Source organism: Schistocerca nitens, chromosome 8 (assembly GCF_023898315.1).
Source record: "Schistocerca nitens isolate TAMUIC-IGC-003100 chromosome 8, iqSchNite1.1, whole genome shotgun sequence".
NCBI lineage: Eukaryota > Metazoa > Arthropoda > Insecta > Orthoptera > Acrididae > Schistocerca > Schistocerca nitens.
In genome coordinates this window covers 186,247,293-186,270,031 of record NC_064621.1, presented here as the reverse complement: position 1 = coordinate 186,270,031, position 22,739 = coordinate 186,247,293, and the positions used below count along the sequence as shown (strand labels likewise).

Sequence of the window (22,739 nt, the reverse complement as noted above, 5' to 3'; positions counted from 1 at the left end):
TAAGTGGCACTCTAACACCTTGAAACTAGTTATCTCTTCGAACTTATCTGCTATGGACCCCACACAACAAAACTGCAATGTCGGTTCAGATAGTCCATCTACATCTTTCAACTGTTCCTCAGTCTCTGCCCCACCCGCCCGGCAGCTCTGTCCATGTGATCACTCCAGTTTAAGTCGGAACTGAGGGGAACTCGGAGGGCAATACATGTACCTCCATCTGTATCGTGCGTAGAAAGAGGGTGAGATCAATTAATCCGAAAGGACAGTGTTTTGACCATTCATTGGAAACGCGATGTCATAAATTTGCCAACCGTCTACAGTGTGTAGGGCCAGCGACAAACGAAGCTTTCTCCTTCAACATGAGGTAATAGGAAGGACAGAACGAGCAGCTACAGTGTTGTTTCTTATCAGGATAATCAGGAAGACACTACGTCATATGGGAACTAGAAGGACTACGATGATTTTGCTACTGCATTTCCATGCGATTCGAAACTACAGACACGTATTGCAGTATGATGGGAACTTATATCTGTCATGGTTCATTCACGTCTGTTACCGAAACATTCTCTCCCTTCTCATTATTTTGTGCCATCCAACAGACAAAAACTATGCCACACGCGGAAGCAGCGTGGCCTGAGGCATCTTGCCATTGTTCGCGCAGGTAGTCCCGTCGAAGTTTCGCGTCCTCCCTTGGGCATCGGTGTGTCTGTTGTCCCTAGCATAAGTTAGTTTAAATTAGATTAAGTACATTGTAAACGTAGGGACCGATCACTTCAGCAGTTTGATCCCATAGGAACTTACCACACACACACTTCAAAACTATGAACTATAAAAACATTGCCAATGTGACCCTATAGAGAAGTCAATAATATATTACCACGTCCCTCTCTTCTTATTTATCGAAAACAGATACCGTCTGCATGCTGACATCGAGCATATGTGACGATCTTATTAAACATACAGTTATTAGTCCATTGGAGCAAGTGTCCAGTAATCGAAGTTGATTGCAAATTACTGTGTATAGTTTTGTCGCCAGTAATATAGGAGGATCTTATCCCACAGACCATCATCCACAATAGAGGCGCCCTGTGTCGTCCTTTCATAACCAGTTGGACTCATTGTTTTTCTGCTGTAACACATCCAAGTATTGTAAATTGGAAGAGTTTGCGGCACTGTAGAAGAAACCAAACAACTGAGGTGGTGACCTCTACATTTAGTCTCATCTTCCACAGTTATGGGGTAGCAGATGTCTAGGTGTTACATTTCGAAGAGACAAAAAGCGTTGATTCCTCATATTGCAGCCACGTGTGCCGTCACATTTCGGTGCTGGCCATCCCTGGAAGGTGTTGATCCCACCAAGTCTCTCTCCATCTCAGACAAGTGATATCAGCCACTCATTATGTGGTAATCAACAGCATACCAGTTGACAGATGAGATGGACAATACACTGTCGATATGGGATAATATACAGTAACGAGCACCACCGTTGATACTGCGATAAATTTTAGGCGATTTTACTAGTTTCTCGTAATTTCAAAGCCGATCTATGACAGGCAGAATGTTTCCCAATTTCTCTATCATAGCTAAACTTCACGTGCACCATTTACTGGATTACGAATGCAGCTGGATTACTGTGCAGTACTTTCAGTCATCGTTAATTCTCGGATCTACACATCAAAGTATACCAGACAGTGCCATATAGAAATGCACTGAAGATATCTACATACGTCTAGCACTTCGATCATAAAGCGGAATTTGTGATTACGATTGATCATCTTTCCCTACAGACTATTCTCACATTCATTGAATAAAGTTGGAGATTGAAAGATCTCCCCGTATTGTCTTTGATGAACACTCCCTACAACACTGTCCCAAATTTAATTTGCAACCGACCAGAAAAAGGTCATTCCACATTTTAGAGCTGCTGAGTGCGTAACTGATGTTCGGGAAGACTGTTCCATGCTTATCTTTCTCATGGCACCCTTCAGAGTGCACAAGATCTCTCCAGACGTGTACATGTCGAGGAAGTTAGCACCCTTTATCAGTGTATAGTGGAAATGAGTGTGTTTTAGTGATATAACAAACGGTTAAGAAGAAAAGTGATGTCAATGCATGATGGAGCTCGATATGGACGGAGTTTGATGCATTTTACATCAATAAATCGTGGTATCAATTCTAAAATATTTTTCTAGTGTCTGGAGTCACGACCGAAAACGTATTGTCAAGAGAAAAGGGATCATAGAACACAGTCACACGCACTCCTAAGGCTGCACAGTTCCGCACTAAAATACGCTATAATGTTAAATTTATGTGGGTATCCGAAATATAAGTCACATGGAGTGCGATGCTTTTAATACTCTGAGGGAGATGTATGTCCAACATGTGACATACATCCAGCCTGTCAGTTTTCTGTTTCACTCAGTATGGTGACAAACTTTAAGATGATAAAACTACTTCCTTCTACACCAAAGAAAAACGTAGAATCTTTGTTATCACGCGAAAGGCAGCACCAACTGTTCACATCCGATTGTAGTTCAGACATTGTGCTATGCTCATATCAGTGCTCTAAAATGAGCGTCAGCAATGGAAAATGGATCTGGCAAGGAAACAGTCAAATACACAGCAAAAGCGTTTGTCATGTGAAATTACACAACATGCTGTACTAACTCGGTATACAGGAAAAATGTTAAATAAATGTATAACCATGGTTTATGGTATCTAACAAAAACTTGTCACTAAATTAGAATCATTGCAGTAATGCAACTTAAGACTCGATATATGTCCATGGTGGGACAGTGAAATAGAGTACTTAGATTACATCTTTGTCCGTCTTGAGGAGGCTGCTGAAACAGGTTTTCGATCGATGGACGTGTTTCATGACGCATGTGTTGGAAATTCTCTATCGACTGCTGTGTGGGCACGTTTGCCGTTAATGGTTGTAGGTATATAGAGCTCCAAGTCACTCACGAAACAAATTGTATATGAGTCGAATGCAGGTTATACCACACAACTGACTTATCCATAGAAAACAACGGAAAAGAAATGGTTAAATGCGTGATAAATGACCTGCCACAACATCTCTCTCTCTCTGTAGAATGCGTCATCAGTCCATCATTAAATCACACCTCATTACAATCTTCCTCAACCTTATTCTCCACGTTATTTCTATCACATTTTAATGCAGACCCATGTGAATTTAAAGGCAGATGCCTCTCTTTTTCAGGAAAGGATCAAAGACAGCAGTCAGTTTGCATGTATCCCTTTTTTCTCAATAAGGAAACAGTCAGCATGCTAACAGTACTTGTTTTCGATGTATCAGATCTTTTGTAGACTGCAATACCTGTATGTTGTTTAGATACGCTCTGAAATGTAGAAGTAAAACGGTCGTCCGTCTTCCAGTTGCCTTATGACATGGAGTCTTCCTAGTTTTCCCAATAACAAACTTCACCACAGATGCTCATACTGACTTTACCACTACCTCATGCTGCAGGAGAAAGCTTCGTTTGGTGCTTGCCTTACACACTGTACAGGGCTGGCGAAGTTACGACAACAGTTCCCATTTCCACCGAGTGGTCAAGATACTGTCCTGTCAGATTACCTGAGCTCACCCTGACTCTCCAAGAGATACAGAAGGTGCTAGATATATCGCTTTCCGACATCCGCTCAGTTTCGACTTCAACTGGAACGATCACAGGTACAGAGCCACTGGGAGGGTTGGGCAGAGATGGAGGAACAGTTGCAAGATGCAGAGGGACTTCCTGAAACCACACTGGAGGTTTGCTGTATGGGGTCCTTAGCAGATCGAAGAAGGTGCTCGATATGAGATATTATAGTGCCACAAATATGATTCACTAGTGTCTGTAATCTTTAAAAGACATCTCCATCGGATCCAACTCAAGTATGTGGTTGAATGGAGAGTCTTGATTCGAAATCACAGGCAGCATTCCACCAGAAAGCGTAAGACTACAGTTCAGAAAAGTCAATGTATCGGTCATAGGATTTTGTACATTTCTCATGAGTTCTTTCTAGCGTTGCATGTTTTAAGTGATTCCTCACATAGCATACGACGTACAATATATGATCATTCTCAATCATCATTCTTCCTGAGCAATAGCCCCATCGAAATTTCACAGAATCTCTGTTACATTGTACATGTAGGATCAAGGTGGAATGTATTACAAATACTGTTTGTTAGCATGAGAAATATCTAGCAGTATCATGGGGGAGAAGCAAATATGGATCCTTAGGTGTACCACTTTCTGACATCGGTGATAAAGGTGATTATATTACTAGCTTACACAGCTGGTGATAGGCAGCCACACTTTTGGTCTGTTAATACACACAAGGAAATTACTGTGTATATTCAGTGTCATAGTATTTGTGTGGAAGACCACTTCATTCGGAATCAATACCATACCTCGACTGATAAAGCCTGTACAGATGTGTACCGTTAGCGATAATTGCGTGTGTTTGTGGTAACGTGGCCAGTAACATGCAACAGTAACATGGCCATCGCGATCGTGCTCTTAATATCTGGTGGCTTATAAGACGATTACTTTCCTCTTCCTAAGACGCACTGGTACCACTCACAAGAAATCAAACAGATCAAGCCCATCGATTGCTGATTTTTGATCACTATTATTTGGTGTCACCACCATTCAGTTACTGGCGAAGTGTTATCCTTAGTAGGGGATGTGTGACGTGATCAGCAGGCTTAAAGTAAGTATTCAGATGTGAAGTAATTGTGGTAAGTTTTCCGACATGTGAAATGATAATGACTACATCCATTTGTAAGATTTGGCATGGAAAATTGCGATTTCAATGCATCAGTAGCCATAAGGGAAAGATGAAAGCTTTTATGTGGAAAATTGTGTCCAGTCAGAGGGAAGATATAGATATTGATAATTTAACATGAGATTCGTCCTAAAGCCATAGCTATCAGGAGAAGGGATTTCTAGTACTTTGCTCATTGTCAATGTCACCAGACTGGCGCTGCAATCATAATACCTAATTGTATTTACTCTGATAAGTATGTGGTTGTTTCCTAGGATCGCTCTGCCTTGAGTCTGGGTGTATGGTGAAGGTTGCTATTTGCTGGAACAAATGTGTATTTCTCGCTTAAGGCTCTCACGAGTGGTGGGTACAAGAAAAAGTTCTTCCTGGCTTTTTGCCCGCAGGGGAGGGGGCGGGGGGTGTGAGACCCAGCGACGGCGTCCTTTGGAACAGCGAACTAATACTCAGAGTGCATTGGGCTCTCTCGTGATAGTATGTGTTGCATGTATTCTCGATGGAAAATTCAGCGACTGAGTAGTGATCACTGGCAAATGTTCGTACAGAATGTACTGATAAAAGCCAAATACCTAGCACTCCAGTAACCCCAGACGCCTTCCGTGGCTGTAATGCTGAGCTCTACCTACATGTGCGTCCAAAACTGTGGCTGTGGTCATGCTGGCAGTTTTATCCGACTTCTGAGCATTGGCACTAGTTTTGTACAAGGAGATGGGCATGGAGGTTGTGGACATCAGGAAATGAGCACACAGGAGGTGCAAGTGTTTCAGCGATCTCCCACATCTAGCAATAACTACTGCTGTTGACTGGATCATCGTCTAAGAGTGTCGTATTTAGTGCTTCTGAATACGTTGCAGTCTCTTGCAGTGATATTTTCTGTAACCTCTGTCCTATCACGCTATAGCCCTTCCTCCTTCCAAATGCAGCGAAGAGAACGCACTTTGCATTAGCCAGCCGGAGTGGCCGAGGGGTTCTAGTCGCGTCAGTCTGAAACTGCGCGACCGCTACTGTCGCAGGTACGAATCCTGCCTCGGGCATGGATGTGTGTGATGTCCTTAGGTTAGTTAGGTTTAAGTTTTGTGGCGGCGTTCGTAGCGACAAACAATTCGCTGTAGAAACGGCTTACGAAGTCACCGCCACACTTTTAATAGCGGGCCGACCGGTCCGCTGGAACAGTGAACAGAAAGATGAAAACCCAAACACTCTGAATAAATAAAAGTCGGTACTTATCTTTATTAACGAAGATACAGGAACACAGTAGTGAACTCCGTGTCTACAGAAATCTGTCTAGTTCGAGTCGGAGCGGCTAGGTCAGCGTCGGCTGACGACAAACAACAACTCTGCTGCGATGAACACACAACTGACTAGCAAGTACACAATTCGGTGGCGTGTATACAACTGAGCGGCGAATACAGAACTGTCATAGCGCTCGCGACTCCAGCGCTTAAGAAACCAGAAGCCAGCGGTGGCGCGCGCAGACATGCGGCGAATTCCTGTCTCGCTGGCGCTGCTTATGCGGACGGCGTCCGGACTTTGATGCTGCCAACCTTTTGGCAGCGGGCTCGGGTGGCATTACTGGCTAGGATATAACACTCCTCCCCCCCAAATCGCCGCACCGTCGTTGAATAATGACGTGGCGAGCGTCGACGGCGGGGGAGGGGTCTGGCCGCAGGCGTAGCAGAAGAGACCGGGGCGGAGACTGCTGTCGGTGGCAGTCCCCGGTCCGCACCCCAGCATTGGCTGCGCGGGGCCTCGGGAAACACCGACTGAAAACCGAGGTCAGGGTGCACGCCTGTGACCACGGGCGCAGCTTCTGCTACTGGACGCGACGGGGCGTCGGGACCCACGAAGAGAGGCAGCGTCTCCTGACGCTGCGTCGACGGCTGCCGAGTGGGCGCCGGACAAGGCGCTGCGGTGTCAGACTTCTTGGGGGTGCCCAAGGAAAGCGGCTGCAGGACAGGTTGCACAGCCAACGCTTGGGAAGGCGGCCCGGCTGAGGGGTCGACGTCCATCAGCTCCGAAGGCGGTGGCGACTGAAGAGGGACCGCAGGCGCCGGAGCGACCACCTGGGGCGCTCCCGGATGAAGCTGCGCGGGAGGCATCAACGGGACGGGCTGTCGGCGTGGTATCGGCGACGGCTGCTGCTGCTGCCCTATGGCGGCAGCGAAGTCTGAAGGCGCGGCTGGAACCCGCCGCGGACCAAATCTGTGGACAAAGAACGAGCGGCAGAATCCGGGCGGCCAGCACGGCGCGACTGGTTCTGATGCCTCCTGTGCACCCCAGTAGCACCTTGAACAGTATAAAAACCGCGACCCTAGACACTTATCACGGTACCACGTTCCCAACGACGGCGACCGTGATAAACTCTGAAAAAAACGGCGTCGTTGCGCTGAAAACGCGTGCGATGCTCAGAAGCGGCGGGTCGATCCGGGGGGTGCAACAACCGTAGTAGGGTGCGATGACGACGGCCGTGGAGAAGCTCCGCAGGCGAAGGGCCGTCGCGTGGCGTGGTCCGGTACGACGACAGGAACGTGATGAGGGCCTGATGACGAGAGTGCGTAGCACGAAGGCGGTCCATATGATCCTTGAATGTGCGTACAAAACGTTCCGCTGCACCATTGGATTGAGGGTGGAACGGCATAGTAAGAACATGGCGAATGCCATTGGCAGAACAAAAACTTTCAAATTCAGCAGAGGTAAATTTTGGACCATTTTCAGACACTAAAACTTCTGGAAGACCCTCAATACAAAAAATTGAAGTAAACGCCTGTATAGTTTGTGCAGACGTTGTAAACTGCATGGGCACAACAAACGGAAAATTACTAAAAGCATCTATCACGATGAGCCAACGAGAATTCCAATATGGACCAGCGAAATCAATATGTACTCGCTGCCAGGGACCGGCAGGGCGTGCCCACTCACAATAACATTGAGGCGGGGCAGCTTGGTGTTCGGCACACGTCGAACAATCTGTAGACATCTGCGTAATCTGCTTATCGATACCGATCCATGTACAATGACGGCGGGCAAGCTGCTTGGTGCGGACCACTCCCCAATGACCTTGATGCAACAAGTCGAGGACCTTGGATTGGAGCACTTGGGGAACCACTACACGAAGCTGGTCATTCTCGGTGCGTAACAGCAAAACTCCGTGCGAAACAGACAACAGATGACGTTGCGGATAATAGCGACGAACCACAGGATCCGATATGTCCTTTGCCTTGGACGGCCAACCACGTTGAACAAAACGTAATAGTAAACTCAGATGAGGATCCGTAGCTGTCTCACGTGCCACCTGACGATAATCAATCGGAAAATCCCGGAGGGATTGATGCTCATCGGCGTCAATCTGATGGCAAGAGTCGTCCGAGGAATCGAAGACATCATCCGCAGCAATCGGCAATCTAGAAAGCGCGTCAGCGTTTGCATGCTGAGCTGTAGGGCGATACAGTATCTCATACTGGTATTGTGATAACAAAAGAGCCCAACGTTGTAGTGTCTGAGCTGTCCGCTGAGGAACTGGTTTAGACGGATGAAACAGTGACGTCAGGGGCTTGTGATCTGTTACTAAATAGAATGGTCTACCATAGAGGTAGTGATGGAATTTTGTGACACCGAACACAATAGCCAACGCTTCCTTGTCCAATTGGCTATAATTACACTGAGCTTTGTTTAGCAATTTAGATGCGAACGCAATAGGACGTTCGGTGTTACCGACTCGGTGAGACAACACAGCACCGAGGCCGAAAGAAGAGGCATCACAAGCTAACACCAGAGGCTTGTTAGGGTCGTAATAGACCAGACAACGATCATTCAATAAAGCCTCTTTAAGTTGCTGAAAGGCTGATTGGCAATCAGCTGACCACACAAACGGAACATTCTTACGGCGGAGACGATGCAACGGTGCAGCATTCTGTGATGCATTAGGTATAAACCTAATATAATATGTCAATTTGCCAAGAACTGCTTGCAATTCATGCAGATTGCGAGGGGCGGGCAAATCACGAATAGCTGCTAAATGTGACTGGGAGGGATGAATGCCTTGAGCATTAATAACATGTCCCAGATACTCCATCTCCGTAAGGAAGAATGAACATTTATCGATGTTGCAACGTAGGCCTGTCTGAGACAACACTGTAAACAAACACTCCAAATTACGGAAATGTTCAGCAGGCGTCCGACCGGACACAACAATATCGTCTAAATAGTTGCAACACGATGGCACATTAGCCAGAAGTTGTGACAAAAAACGCTGAAAAACAGCTGGAGCTGACGCACAACCAAAAGGCAAACGCAGAAAACGGAACAACCCCAACGACGTGTTTATGACAAAATACTGTTGTGATTGCTCGTCGAGGGGCAATTGCAAATATGCTTCACGGAGATCAATTTTGGAAAAGAAACGAGCTTCCCCTAACTTATCCATCAGCTCGTCCGGTCTAGGCAAAGGAAAAGAATCAATGACAGTCTGAGGATTAACTGTCGACTTAAAATCAGCACACAAACGTAACTTGCCAGACGGTTTCTTAATAATAACTAAGGGAGAAGCCCACTGGCTCGCTGAAACGGGTTGAATAACACCGTTGTTTTGCCAACGACGAAGTTCATCTGCTACAGGTGCCCGGAGGGCGTGAGGCACTGGACGAGCACGAAAAAATCGAGGCTGAGCATTATCTTTTAACGTAATATGAGCGGCAAAGTTCGCAGCACAACCTAGTTCGTCTTTAAATATGTCACTGTATTGTGTACACAAATCGGTTATGCTGTCTTGAGGAACAACAACAGAATTAATTTGCAACACATTGTCTTGGATAGACAGGCCAAACAAGTCAAAACAGTCTAATACGAAAATGTTTACACTGTCTGTAGCGCGGAGCACTGTGAATGAAACTGTTTTTTTATTGCCACGGAATGTGGCTGGCACGCTACATACACCTAACACAGGAATTTGTTCTCCACTATAAGTAGCCAAAGAATGTTTTGCCGCTGAAAGTTTAGGGCGGCTGATAGCCGCATACGTAGCACTATTTATGAGAGTCACAGACGCACCAGTGTCTAATTGAAAATTGAAGGTCTTATCCTGGATGCGTAGCTTCACAAATAGTTTATTACACTGTCTGTGGATCGGTGCAGCGGAGGCGGAAGACACAAAATCAGCGCGTTTAGCGCGTGTTCGCTGCTTACGACAACTCGTGTGTTGGGCGGGTGGAACAACAACTCCCGCTTCACTTGCAGTCTGTACATCACTTTTTACAGCGTTTGAATTACGCTTGGGTCGCATAGCAGAGGGCTGGGTGGGTGGCTTATTGCGAACAAGTTTATTACCCACACGAACCGTGGAAGAGTCTTTAAACGCGACCTTCTGGGCGGGCTGGCTTTGAAGAACATGAATATCCATGGGCTGGGCACCACTAGAATTGTTCTTGCGTTTACGCAAACAAACAGTCTGGATGTGTCCTTTCCTTTGACAAAAGTGACAAACAGCGTTTCTTAACGGGCAACGTTCACGAGGATGAGCAAGAACACACTTAGGGCAAGACTAAACTCTATCATTTTGCACACGCGGCTGACGAATGTGTTTAACATGACGCGGCCGGCTAGTGTTTACAGTCTGACTCTGCCGGTGGGGCCGCGGGCGTGACATAACTTGCTTAGCACAGGCAATTTGAGAAATACATGGCTGATCTAACTCACAGCATAGTGAAAAGTATCTTGGGCTTCAATAATGTTCATCACAGTCTCTAATGACGGGTCAGGCCACTTTAAGATAGCAGCACGAATACGAGAATCTGCAATGTTTTGAGTAATAGCGTCTCGTAACATGACATCACTGTAGGAAGCTCTACACACACAATTAAATCGGCACTGACGGGTGAGGCCCCGTAAATCTGTTAACCACTGTTTATTAGATTGATGTGGCAGTTTCTTTAATCTGAAGAACTTGAATCTGGCTGCTACCACATGAACTCGCGACTCGAAATACTCAGCAAGCTTGTTAACAACAACGTCATAGTCTAAAGCTTCTGGCTTGGATTCCGGGAACAACTTACAAAGTAGTCGATAGACTTCCACGCCTGCAGTGGAAATTAAATAAAGCTGCCGCTCAGTACCCGTGATTTTGTAGACTGTCATGTGCGCCTGCAACTACGCGAAATATTCTCGCCATTCTTCTCTTGATGCATCAAAAGCACGGAAAGGCGGTGCTGCCTGTGCTTGTTCCTTTTGTGTTGGAGGATTAGCCGCTTGTTTGGCGATTGCTTCCACCAGACTTTGTATTTGCTGACTCTGTAACAAGATCAACTGTTGTAATTCGGCAGACATAGTGAACACAAATTAAACCAGCCCCCAAAATTTTATCGCTATAATTAGTATAACCAGAAACAAGTTGAACCAGCCCTGCACACGAGTTCGGAAGCCCTCGTCGCCAGTTTTGTAGCGGCGTTCGTAGCGACAAACAATTCGCTGTAGAAACGGCTTACGAAGTCACCGCTACACTTTTAATAGCGGGCCGACCGGTCCGCTGGAACAGTGAACAGAAAGATGAAAACCCAAACACTCTGATTAAATAAAAGTCGGTACTTATCTTTATTAACGAAGATACAGGAACACAGTAGTGAACTCCGTGTCTACAGAAATCTGTCTAGTTCGAGTCGGAGCGGCTAGGTCAGCGACAAACAACAACTCTGATGCGATGAACACACAACTGACTAGCAAGTACACAATTCGGTGGCGAGTATACAACTGAGCGGCGAATACAGAACTGTCCTAGCGCTCGCGACTCCAGCGCTTAAGAAACCAGAAGCCAGCGGTGGCGCGCGCAGACTTGCGGCGATTTCCTGTCTCGCTGGCGCTGCTTATGCGGACGGCGTCCGGACTTTGATGCTGCCAACCTTTTGGCAGCGGGCTCGGGTGGCATTACTGGCTAGGATATAACATTAAGTAGTTCTAAGTTCTAGGGGACTCATGACCTCAAATGTTATGTCCCATAGTGCTCAGAGCCATTTTTTTTAACACTTTGCATTAAAAACCCAATAACAGTCTCAAATTACGGAATGATCAATTTATTGTTTCAAATATTGGTATCGAGAGCACACTCATCAATAGAAGCCCTCCACAGACTAAGGCCATAGCATGCAATTTAGCTAACATCTCAAACTCTCTGCTATTTCCAACGTAAAGGACTTCCTACCAAGTTTCGTAATTGTGTCAGTATCCACCAATAGGAGACAAAGGGAAAAAATTCAGAAAGGTATGGAAACCTGGCGTCTGTGTAATCTAATCATCTCAAGCATATCAGTCCTACTCTCCACCAACAGGATGCAAGGAAAAAAGTCGCCACACACAAAGGGTATGCATTTAATTAACGAATTATTCAGTCAATCTGATAGAGTGAAAGATTATTTCCAAGACATCCACAGCTGGGGATTTACAAGGTATCAGCTACTTTGTTCACGAGAAAAGACTGGTTAGTATGGCACATGACAGACGCTCACTGGGCAAGAAGTAGCCACCCGTGAGAGAGAAAGAGAGACAGAGAGAGAGAGAGAGAGAGGAGAGAGAGAGAGAGAGAGAGAGACGGAGAGAGAGAGAGCATATGTTGCGAGAAGAATTTCTCAGGTATCAACAAGAAAGAGTAGCCTCCACCAGTATGGAAGCGTTACCGCCATTTGGTGGGTTGTCTAACTGAAAGTAACAGACGGGTGAGGGAGAGGAGAGGAGGAAATTGGAGGGACGAGAGGTGTGGAGGTTGCTTCTCCCAGAGTCCTCTGCTAGTGGTCTTGTGAACTAAGTCAGTATCTACACAGCAGCATGAGAACATATAGCAGCTGCTTCCACTGATCTGGTATGGAAGGTGTCTGTTGGGGAGCAGATTGTGCAGGTGCTGGAACCAGTTGTAGCCGCATGAGACTGCAAAGAACGCCAGCTCGAACAAAGGGGACTGCAGTTGCGGGTGTGACCTGGTTGCCAGACGGTCACCAAAAAAAATGAGTGTAGAATTCTGAGACACTATGATCTGTTGGTTTGGACAGGATGATCAGAGCTCTCTCCAGCAGCAGCAAATGACATGTATTTCTACAGGAATTTCTCAGGGTTCAGTATGAATGGGTTGCCGCCACCTAACGCTTTTTTTTGGAGCTTAGCTCAACTTCTGGTCTGCTAGCTACATGAATAAGATGGCAGTAACAGCTGACAGTGGTCACAGGGTCCGAGTGGGGGCAGTGCAGCCTCTCGCACGCCAGTGGGTTGTGCAGCACGGTAGAGCGGTCAGGCTGTGGGCGCGCGATTCCCTGTGGTTGGCGCAAAAGATTTTTAACAGTGTAATAACAAGCAGTGAACTATGTGGACGTCGATATCGTGACGGTATTCCTTGTACGATCAGAAGCTGTCTATTTAATTACTTCTTTTCAATGTATTTTACAAGACCTGCATCTTCCACTAGAACAGAGAACGATGAGTAAGAGAGATTAAAGCCATGAAAATTTATAAATAAACAATACATCCTTCGCGATGCAGTATAATTCCCTGTACTGATATCCTTCCTATTCACCTCAGACTTAGTCCCTTTCCTACAGTTTTCCAGGTGGATGGAGTAGGTGGGTACGAGGTGGAAGGAGATCGCTGGAGGATTTACTAGGAGGGGAGGGCATAGTTAAGTTATCGATTTAATTAATTAGTAAATAAATTTGGTGATTAATGTGTGCTTGTATCAGCGAGATATGGGAGGAGAATGGTTAGAGGGAGGTGGAGGTTAGGAGTCATAAATCAGTTAGCAAAATAATAGTTTAAGGTCATTGTTTTGAGCCACATGTAGTAAGCGTTGCGTCACGCAGTGGAGAATGGCAAAACAGAGGCACGCCGGCGACCGAGGCGTTGAGAAGTAGGCAAGCAGAAATAGCTTTGCTGACAGTAGCAGTCTACCAACAGGCTGACGCAAGGATGCACACAGACCGAACGCCGAGTGAAGCCTGGAGAGTGCTGAGTAAGGGGAAGTGAGGCCAGCACGCTAAGTTATGCTGCAATATACTGCGGGAGTAATAACCAAAAGCTACCACCGAGGGTAGAAAACGACCTCCTGCCGGATATAAATAGTGGAGCCCAGGCAGCAACAGACAGAAGCCATTAGGAAGCAGTTCGGATCTGAGGACGGACGTGGTCCGTGTCCGAATGTTCAATCTTCGTAGGTGACGATTCCAGAAGTCTGTTCCAGCTCATAGGAGTCATCCGTTCATCGCCAGATGTCAACTTCTGCTCTGGAGGTCGGCCCGTGTTCGGTCGGCACCATGGCTGACTAACTACGACGAGAACATCCAGCAGGACGGGCCGGAGCGCGGACTCGGTCTCAGGCGCCGCCGGGGACTGACGCACGGACTTCACGGCAACACGGCCCCACGGCGCGTGGACCGTCAATGACGGGACCTCGCGGACATCGCAACTCATGGCTTTCCAGCCGCAGGTGCAGCAGGCGTTGGCAGCTGACCTCACAGCGGCGAGTTTATCTCAACCACAGGGCATCCTGGCTTCAGCGGAGCACTGGTGGCCTGAGGCTCCCAATTGCGATCAGCGGCAAGAGGGAGAAATTGTAAAGAAAGTTCAATAAATAATTGTAAGACTCCACCCCGTCTCAGTCTTTGGCGAAGCCACTGTGTCTGCTGCTAACAAGTGGTGCAGAAGTCGTAACAGTCATAAATAAATCAAGTTTGTCCCTCAACGTATGCTTGTCCCTGAACATATGCAACATGCTTTAAAAAGTTTTCCCGAGGCCCCACTTTGTCCCCCTACTCCCATACATACTCTGAAAGTGCATGTGAATACCTGCGGTGCTTTGGCTTTCCTCCAAAAGAATCTCATTGTGAGCTGTCTGCTTGGAAAGAATCTCCGTTATAGACGCCATTTTGAAGGCTGCGTATAGTGCCAACAATTATCAGAACTACATGAAACTATAGGGGCTGTAAGGGAAATCCACCGAAATTGGACGAAAAATGATTTGTTGCACTACTTATTGAACGCGTCTCATATGTTTATCACCCTTCTTGTAATGAAGATTTCTATCATCATTTGATATTACACTGGCTTAAGTCATATTTACTAGAGACAGTCTTTACGTAGGTGGTACTGGAATCGGAAACGTCCGCCTTGTTGGGCGTTGACTTCAAACAAAGAAGACACCAAACCAACCGATGTGCTCTTGCATCACAGGAACAAAGAGCAACTCAGTTGTACCATGGCGAATAAATGTCTCTCCAGGTCCTGCCTGTCAAATTTCTGCAGCAGATAGCATGTTTGTGAAAATATAGCAGCTAAATGATACAATGAATAGCGATATAACCCATTGAAAAAAATATCCTCAGTTTTGTAATCTGAAATAGTGCTGTGGTATATTTTACATGAGCATCGTCACGTCTAACAGTAATTGAAGCACGAAAATATTTTTCCCGCAGAAAATGTTATTCTCTCTAATATTATGGCAATCATTGTTGAGGTAAGTATTTTCATGTACAGTGAGACAAAAGTTTTCACAGAATATCTCACTCCATGAAGTGCCTCGTGAACATGACGTTTATGATATAGTTGCTGTTGTAATATCCTGTTTAAAGAACGTGGCGATACTGTCAGTACACTAAAAAACCAAATAAATTGGTAAACCTGCCTAATATCGTGTAAGGCCCCACGCAAGCACGCAGAAGTGGCGCAAACCGACGTGGCATGGACTCGACTAACATGTGAAGCAGTGCTGGAGGGAACTGACATCAGGAATCCTGCAGGGCTATTCGTAAATCCGTAACAATACGTAGTATGGAGATCTCTTTTGAACACCACGTTGCAAAGCATCCCAGATATCCACAACAATAATTTTCATTTCTGGGGAGTCTGGTGGCCATCGGAAGTGTTTAAACTCAGAGAAGTGTTCATGGAGCAATTGTGGTTGTGTAGGGTGTCACATTGTCCTGCTGGAACTGCCAAAATCCGTCTGAACGCACAATGGACATGAATGGATGCAGGTGATCAGACAGGATGCTTACGTACGTGTCACCTGTCAGAGTCGTATCTAGATGTATCAGGGAACCATATCATCCCAATTGCACACGCCCAACATCATTACATAGCCTACGCCAGCTTGAAAAGTCCCTTGCTAACAGGCGGGATCCACGGATTCAAGAGCCTGTCTTCGTACCCATACAAGTCCACCCGCTCCATACAATTTGAAACGAGACTCGGCCAACAGGCAACATGTTGAAGGGCCCAGAGGAGGTGTAAAGCTTTGCGTCGTGCAGTCATGAAGGGTACAAGAGCGACCTTGGGCTCCGAAACCCCATATCTTTGATGTTTATTTGAATGGTTCGCATGCTGATGTTGTTGATGGCTCTGTACTGAAATATGTAATAATTTGAGGAAGGGTTGCATTTCTGTCACGTTGAGCGATTCTCTTCAGTAGTCGTTGGTCCCTTTCTTGCAGGATGTTTTTTCCGAAAGTAGCGATGTTGGAGATTTGATGTTTTACCTGATTCCTGATATTGACGCGGTACACTAGTGAAACTATAGTACGGGAAATTTCCCACTTCATCGCTAACTCAGAGATGCTGTGTACCTTCTCTCGTGCGCCGACGATAACATCACGTTGAAACTCACTTAAATCTTGATAAACTACCGTTGTAGCAGCAGTCACTGACGTAACAATTGCGCAAGACACTTGTCTTATATAGGCGTTTCCGCACGCAGCACCTTATTCTACATGTTACATATCTCTGTATTTGAATGCCTATACCAGTTTCTTGGCACTTCTGTGTATAATTATTGCAAAACTGCGTGATCTCGACTCCTTAATAACAGATACGTTCATAATTACCTGCTAATTTTATACCGTCTTAGTCGGACCCCCATCTCGTCTAGCAAAGTTTTGAGGCTGTAGTAGGAGGATTCAGCTGAGGTCCAACAGTCCTGATAAAAGCTTGCGTATAACGTCCCAAAGAAAATACGCGGAAATCCGAGGTAGCCTGTCAGATGTCAATTATAATATATCCACTCAAAGTTCATCACCTAGCCTGAGAGTTCTACCTACAACAAAAGATAAGAGTAACACAAAACTGCAAATTGCGTTTCGATAACTCGTCCAACTTCTGATCAGAGATACACACAGACATCTGTGAAACTAATTAACTGTCATGGGAATTGAATAGACTCTAACCCAGGCAGGGGCAGTACAAAGTACAGTCATGAAAGCATGGCTAGCTGCATCCCACCCGCCGATTTACGTGGAAATGGCGGCTTTTCTCCGAATTCACGATCGAAATAATCGCTGTTGCAGTGGACTTCAGTATTCGTCCGCCGGTCAGAAAGAGGCGCTTGTTACCAGCCTAAAGAACGGTAGAAGTTATTATTTGATCCGGTCAATAAGGCCTGGGCTCGCGGTTCAGAATTTGGGAATCCTAGACTGCCGGCAATTCTGCATATAGGCGGAGTAGACTTGTGCCCCTGGTCCAAGTGGAAGGTGTGGCAAGAAATTCACTGTGAATAATTAAAGCAAGGATATATTCCTTTTAGCGGCAGATGAAAATTGACATCTCCAACACTCAATAGCAGAGGCCCATATCACAAATATTTTCAGTCACTTCCAGTAACTAATTTTATGGAAAAATCTGCAGTATTGTGAAGCACCAGTGGTCAGAAGAAATAAATCGGATGTCCATGGTATTATTGACCAGATAACTTCAAATAAAAATGAATTGTTTTTATATTTTTGGTAAATTCTTGAATTTTCTGAAATGATGGAACAGAAAAGACTACTGAAAGCAGCAAAGAGCAAAGCAAAATATGCATTCAAAGATACAAACCAGGGACCACGTTACTGTTAGACATTTTCTTAAAATTTATTTGTCCCTCTCTCTCTTTTATCCAAACTGTTAGTTGAACGTATTATATTGCCTCTAAATGTTCATTTACAAATTTATTTCATGTTTAAATGAAAAGTCCATAAATCACAAACCAGGAAAAACGTTTTAGATCATTTTAGGAATTACGGATACAAAGAATTATTTGAATACGTATGCTATTTGCAGAAAACTATTTGTATTTTCATCATTCAGTTTGACTGAGACGTTGTCTAGCCCCGGGTTTCTTGAGAGGTGATATCCCTGAGTTTACGGATAAAAATGTTCAAATGTGTGTGAATTCCTAAGGGTTCAAACTGTTGAAGTGATCGGCACCTGTACTTACGCACTACATTTATGCTAATAACAACACACACACCCATGCTCGAGGGGGGACTCGAACCTTCGGCGGGAGGGGCCGAGCAATCCTTGACATGGCGCTTTCGCGGATCAACTGAATAAAGTGAGAACAGGAAGACACCGTGGTATGTCCCAAGAGGTTCGCTTCTGCAGTCAGAAGCTGACTGGAAACGTTAATTAGCTGTATACGAAAGTTTAGAAAAAAGTCGCCCGGATGAATATGGGATGTCACACCACTAAACTGTTCCATATGCACTCTGAAGGGTGGTGCGTCTCCGCACTAAGAGAACTACGAGTTCGCTCAGGCGGAGGGCTTAGTGGCTCTTTCGGTTTGTGTAAAGATAAGACACCACTGAGCGAAATTGAACTGCAGCCTGGCGGCCGCGGCACGAAGCGACCAAATATCGTCTAAATGAAATCGTATGAGACAGAACGCGCTACAAGGCAGCAGAATTGCGTGGCGCAGCATTGCGAAGCGACCAACTGGACAACTGTCACACAAACGCGCCGTGGGGTAGATCTGTTGTCGCTAGTGCGGTATAGTAAGGGTCGCGACACTGCAAGTCATGCAAATCGTATCTCTTTTAACGTGTAAAACAACAGTTCGTTTACAAAAATGACATTAAATGAGCAGACGTTAATTGTAGTTATAAGTAGATATCAAGAGTTATACCATCTTAACAATCAACGTTGTATTAATTGAATTAGGAATTGCAACATTTCGAAAGAAACTGAAACGGAAATGCGAGTAAAAACTATATTTTATATTTGTTCTATGTCGGTGCAAGGCTTTTCATTTTTCAAACATGACGTAAATAAACATCCAAATTTTTTTATGTGGTGATATGATACACAAATACACAAATTTAAAAAAAAATGTTTTGCATCACCCTAGTTCCCAGAACTCCTGAAAATAGAGGTTGACTGTGGATATTGTATTACAGATACAGTCCCTGTTCAGAGATGTCACTAAACCCGCCCAAAGATGTAAACAAACATGCATGAGTAGCGACCATTAGGGGGGATCCGACCGCCAATCAGTTCCAGTCATTCCTCCAGCAAGGAGGTACACGGCAGTAGTTCAACCATGTCTAGACGGTCAGTACCGCGGTTCCATCATGTAAGAATTGTTACTACGTTCCTGGAAGGGCTCACAATAAGGGAGGTGCCGGCCGGTGTGGCCTTGCGGTTCTAGCGCTTCAGTTTGGAACCGCGTGGCCGCTACGGTCGTAGGTTCGAATCCTGCCTCGGGCATGGATGTGTGTGATGTCCTTAGGTTAGTTAGGTTTAATTAGTTCTAAGTTCTAGGCGACTGATGACCTCAGCAGTTAAGTCGCATAGTGCTCAGAGCCATTTGAACCACTAAGGGAGGTGTCCAGACATCACGGAGTGAACCAAATGATGTGAATCGGATATGGATGAGATAAACAGAGACAGGAACTGTCGATGACATGCCTCGCTCTGGCCGCCCATGGGATACTACTGCAGTCGATGACCACTACCTACGGATTATGGCTCGGAGGAACTCTGACAGCAATGCCACCATGTTGAATAATGCTTTTCATGCTGCCACAGGACGCCGTGTTAAGACTCAAACTGTGCGCAATACGCTCCATGTTGCACAAATTCACTCCCGACGTCCTTGGAGAGATCCATATTTACAACCACGACACCATGCAGCGCGGTACAGATAGGCCCAACAAAATGCCGAAGGGGGCGATCAGGATTGGCATCACGTTCTCTTCACCGATGAGTGTCGCATATTCCTTCAACCAGACAATCGTCGGAGACGTGTCTGGAGGCAACCCGATCAGGCTGAACGCCTTAGGCGCACTGTGCAGCGAATGCAGCAAGATGGAGGTTCCCTGCTGTTTCGGGGTGGCATTATGTGGTGCCTACGTACATCGCTGGTGGTCATGGAAGGCGCCGTAATGGCTGTACGATAGGTGAATGCCATCCTCCGATCGATAATGCAACCATATCGGCAGCATAATGACGAGACATTCGTCTTCATGGACGACAATTAGCGCCCCCATCGTGCGTATCTTCAGGATAGCGACATTGCTCGACTAGAGTGGCCAGCATGTTCTCCAGATATGAACTCTAACGAATATGCCTGGGATAGATTGAAAAGGGCTGTTTATAGACGACGTGACCCACCAACCACTCTGGGGGTCTGCGCCGATTCACCGAGGTGATGCAAAACGTTTTTTATATGTATATTAGTTTCTCTCTGCCTACATATTTATTATTACTTTTCGTGACTATTTATTTTCTGTTGGACGACATGACATGTCTACTATATCGTTTGTCGTACCAGACTACCATGAGAGGAAGTGATTTAATGTTTGTACCCATCACGAATCTGGAGAGCATAATTTACGTAACGACCTCCTATTTGAACAAGGTCTCTTCACTCGATTCATCGTGAAACAACTCTGAATCGTGTATGAAAAAGTTGTACGAGAAACAAGTCGTAAGAATCATGTTGTCTACATGTTCTGGACTGAATAAGATCTTGCATAGTATATCCTAGATTTCTGGCTCTATATCTCTCAAGCGCATTCTGAAACTCTTTGGGCTCTGTTAGGCCTGTAACCACATTTTTTTTCTATTGGTCATCTAATTGATTACCAGCATAAGGTCTCATTAAATAGGTTTTAACTTGAAACTTTTCTCCAGCAATCACGTGAGGCGTGCGACGTTCCTGATAATTCTTTGAGCTTGGTATATTCAAGGTATTTGTTTCAAGTTTAATTCCTAAATCTAACCATGAAAAGAACACTATTTTGGTTACCAAATTGCTAATACTTCCAAGTCGCCAATGTTCACATATATAAATGTATAGTCTGCACCTACTGAAGCAAGTAGTAGTAGTGTACACAAAAACATCCTATCAATCGAATACAGCGACATACATTTTGGTGACGAGAAAGTTTTTATTTCTCATCTAGTTTCTTCACTAAGTGAGATTTAGATAGGCTGCTGATCGTCACTGGCTCCGGTGGGTACACCAAATCACAGGTAGACGAACACGTATTTCCCTAAATCGGCAATATGTTGAGTTCACGAAGTGAACGATGAGTTAACAATTCCAGGAGATAACGAAGTCACTATAGGAAACACAACAGTTCCAAATCAGTAACAACTCGAGAGCAGAAAACAAACTAAGTCCACTTGGCTGTGCAATGGCGCTATACGAGCAGCTACTAAGTACAGGATGCAATGTGCCATGCCACGAACCTCGGTCACAGGCTCAAACCCACTCACAACCTTAGTATCTCTGACATTTCCAGGTCCGTGCCTTGGGGCGAATCCGAATGACTGTCGGATGCCAACCTCTCCCCTGTTTAACATGGACGTAGGACCTGTTATGGCTCGGCCTATGGCGATTTCATCTATGATGGGGAGAGAGCTAAACCAGAATTCTTACCAGTGGCTCAAGCGGCACGTCCTCCACAACCAGAGTTGGCACCTTCCGCATGAGTTGGAGCCCAGTATCGAAATATGGGGAGCAAACTGTGTCGGCCCATAGGCAAGTGGCGATCGTGTGTCCTCTGTCTGTAGTAGGAATAGGAGCCTCCCACAGTGCTGTCAGAGAGTGGGGATCCACTTCCCTCTCCTGTCACCTTTCTGTATGCACATCCCGTCGACAACTTGCACAAGTGCAGAGAGTGGAGAGGGAAAGAGCACCCCAAAAGTCTTGTATGGTTTCCACCCCATCAGTGCCTGAATATGATTCAGGAATGGAACGTCACACTGTGGGCAGAGTTGATTTTGGTGATGGACCATTTTCTCTTAGCCAGCCACCACCATGAATATATGTCACCTCTTAGTGCCAACCATGACAATCTGCTTACACCAGGATTTAAGCCAATTGTGCAGACCAACAAATGAGAGCTACAGAAATACTACAGTAGGGTATGAGTGCCCAGAGCCCATGCCAACATACACAAGAGGTCAAACAGGGTATGTAGTCGACATCTCAGCTGGGCTACATCCATTGACAGAAATAAAACACTACATGGTCACTAAGCTGGTGAGTGCATCTCTTCAGTTCATCAACATCAAGGTTTCTCCCAACTCTGGCTTCAACATCCTGACCAATCACTCAACTTCCAAACAGAATGCCAGATGAAACGGGGTAGTGGTCTTTTGCTCGATACCATTACGTCTACAATAATATCGAAACGCTGAAGCCATAAATCGCGATTTATTGTCGGAATTCTAGCTATCTGGGACCTCCTCTTTAACAAGGATAGTTGATAAGGCCTGGAACACGGCCCTGGAGGGTACTTTAGACATTCACTATGTACAGGCAATGGTGTCAATCACCACACCGCTCCCTGGAAAGAGTGGTCAAGTTGGGCTATGAGGTAAGACGATGTTATGGGGCCACGTTTGGAACAGTCCCAAGTGGGCAGGATGGAGGAATGGCAATATGCAGGGGTATAGTACGGGATGGACAACCACCCAATATTATGCATCATCCAAGACTAACAAAATGACCACATCCATAATATTATTCCTGGGCCTGAGGGAAAGATAAATGCTCTACCCTGGGTCCGTGACCTAATGTTGAGGCCAACCCCACAGCACCGTTGACAAAACCCTGTAATGCAGTGGGTCCCGGTTTGTCTCTGTTGCTATATCACTCGCCATAATGGAAAAATTGCCAAGAGTGTACCGCTGGTTCGTGTCCTAAGCAAAAATGAGCATTCCTTG

At 45.6% G+C, this 22,739-nt stretch overlaps 1 protein-coding gene across 1 annotated transcript in view; it reads right to left on the bottom strand.

Moving 5' to 3' along the window:
* The window catches only part of LOC126199476 (uncharacterized), a 129,496-nt gene that overhangs the window by 31,333 nt on the left and 75,424 nt on the right, over positions 1-22,739 (bottom strand). The window contains exon 2 of the mRNA XM_049936398.1: positions 6,477-6,993. Coding sequence (XP_049792355.1) covers positions 6,477-6,993 — 517 coding nt within the window. The remainder of the gene's footprint in view (positions 1-6,476; positions 6,994-22,739) is intronic.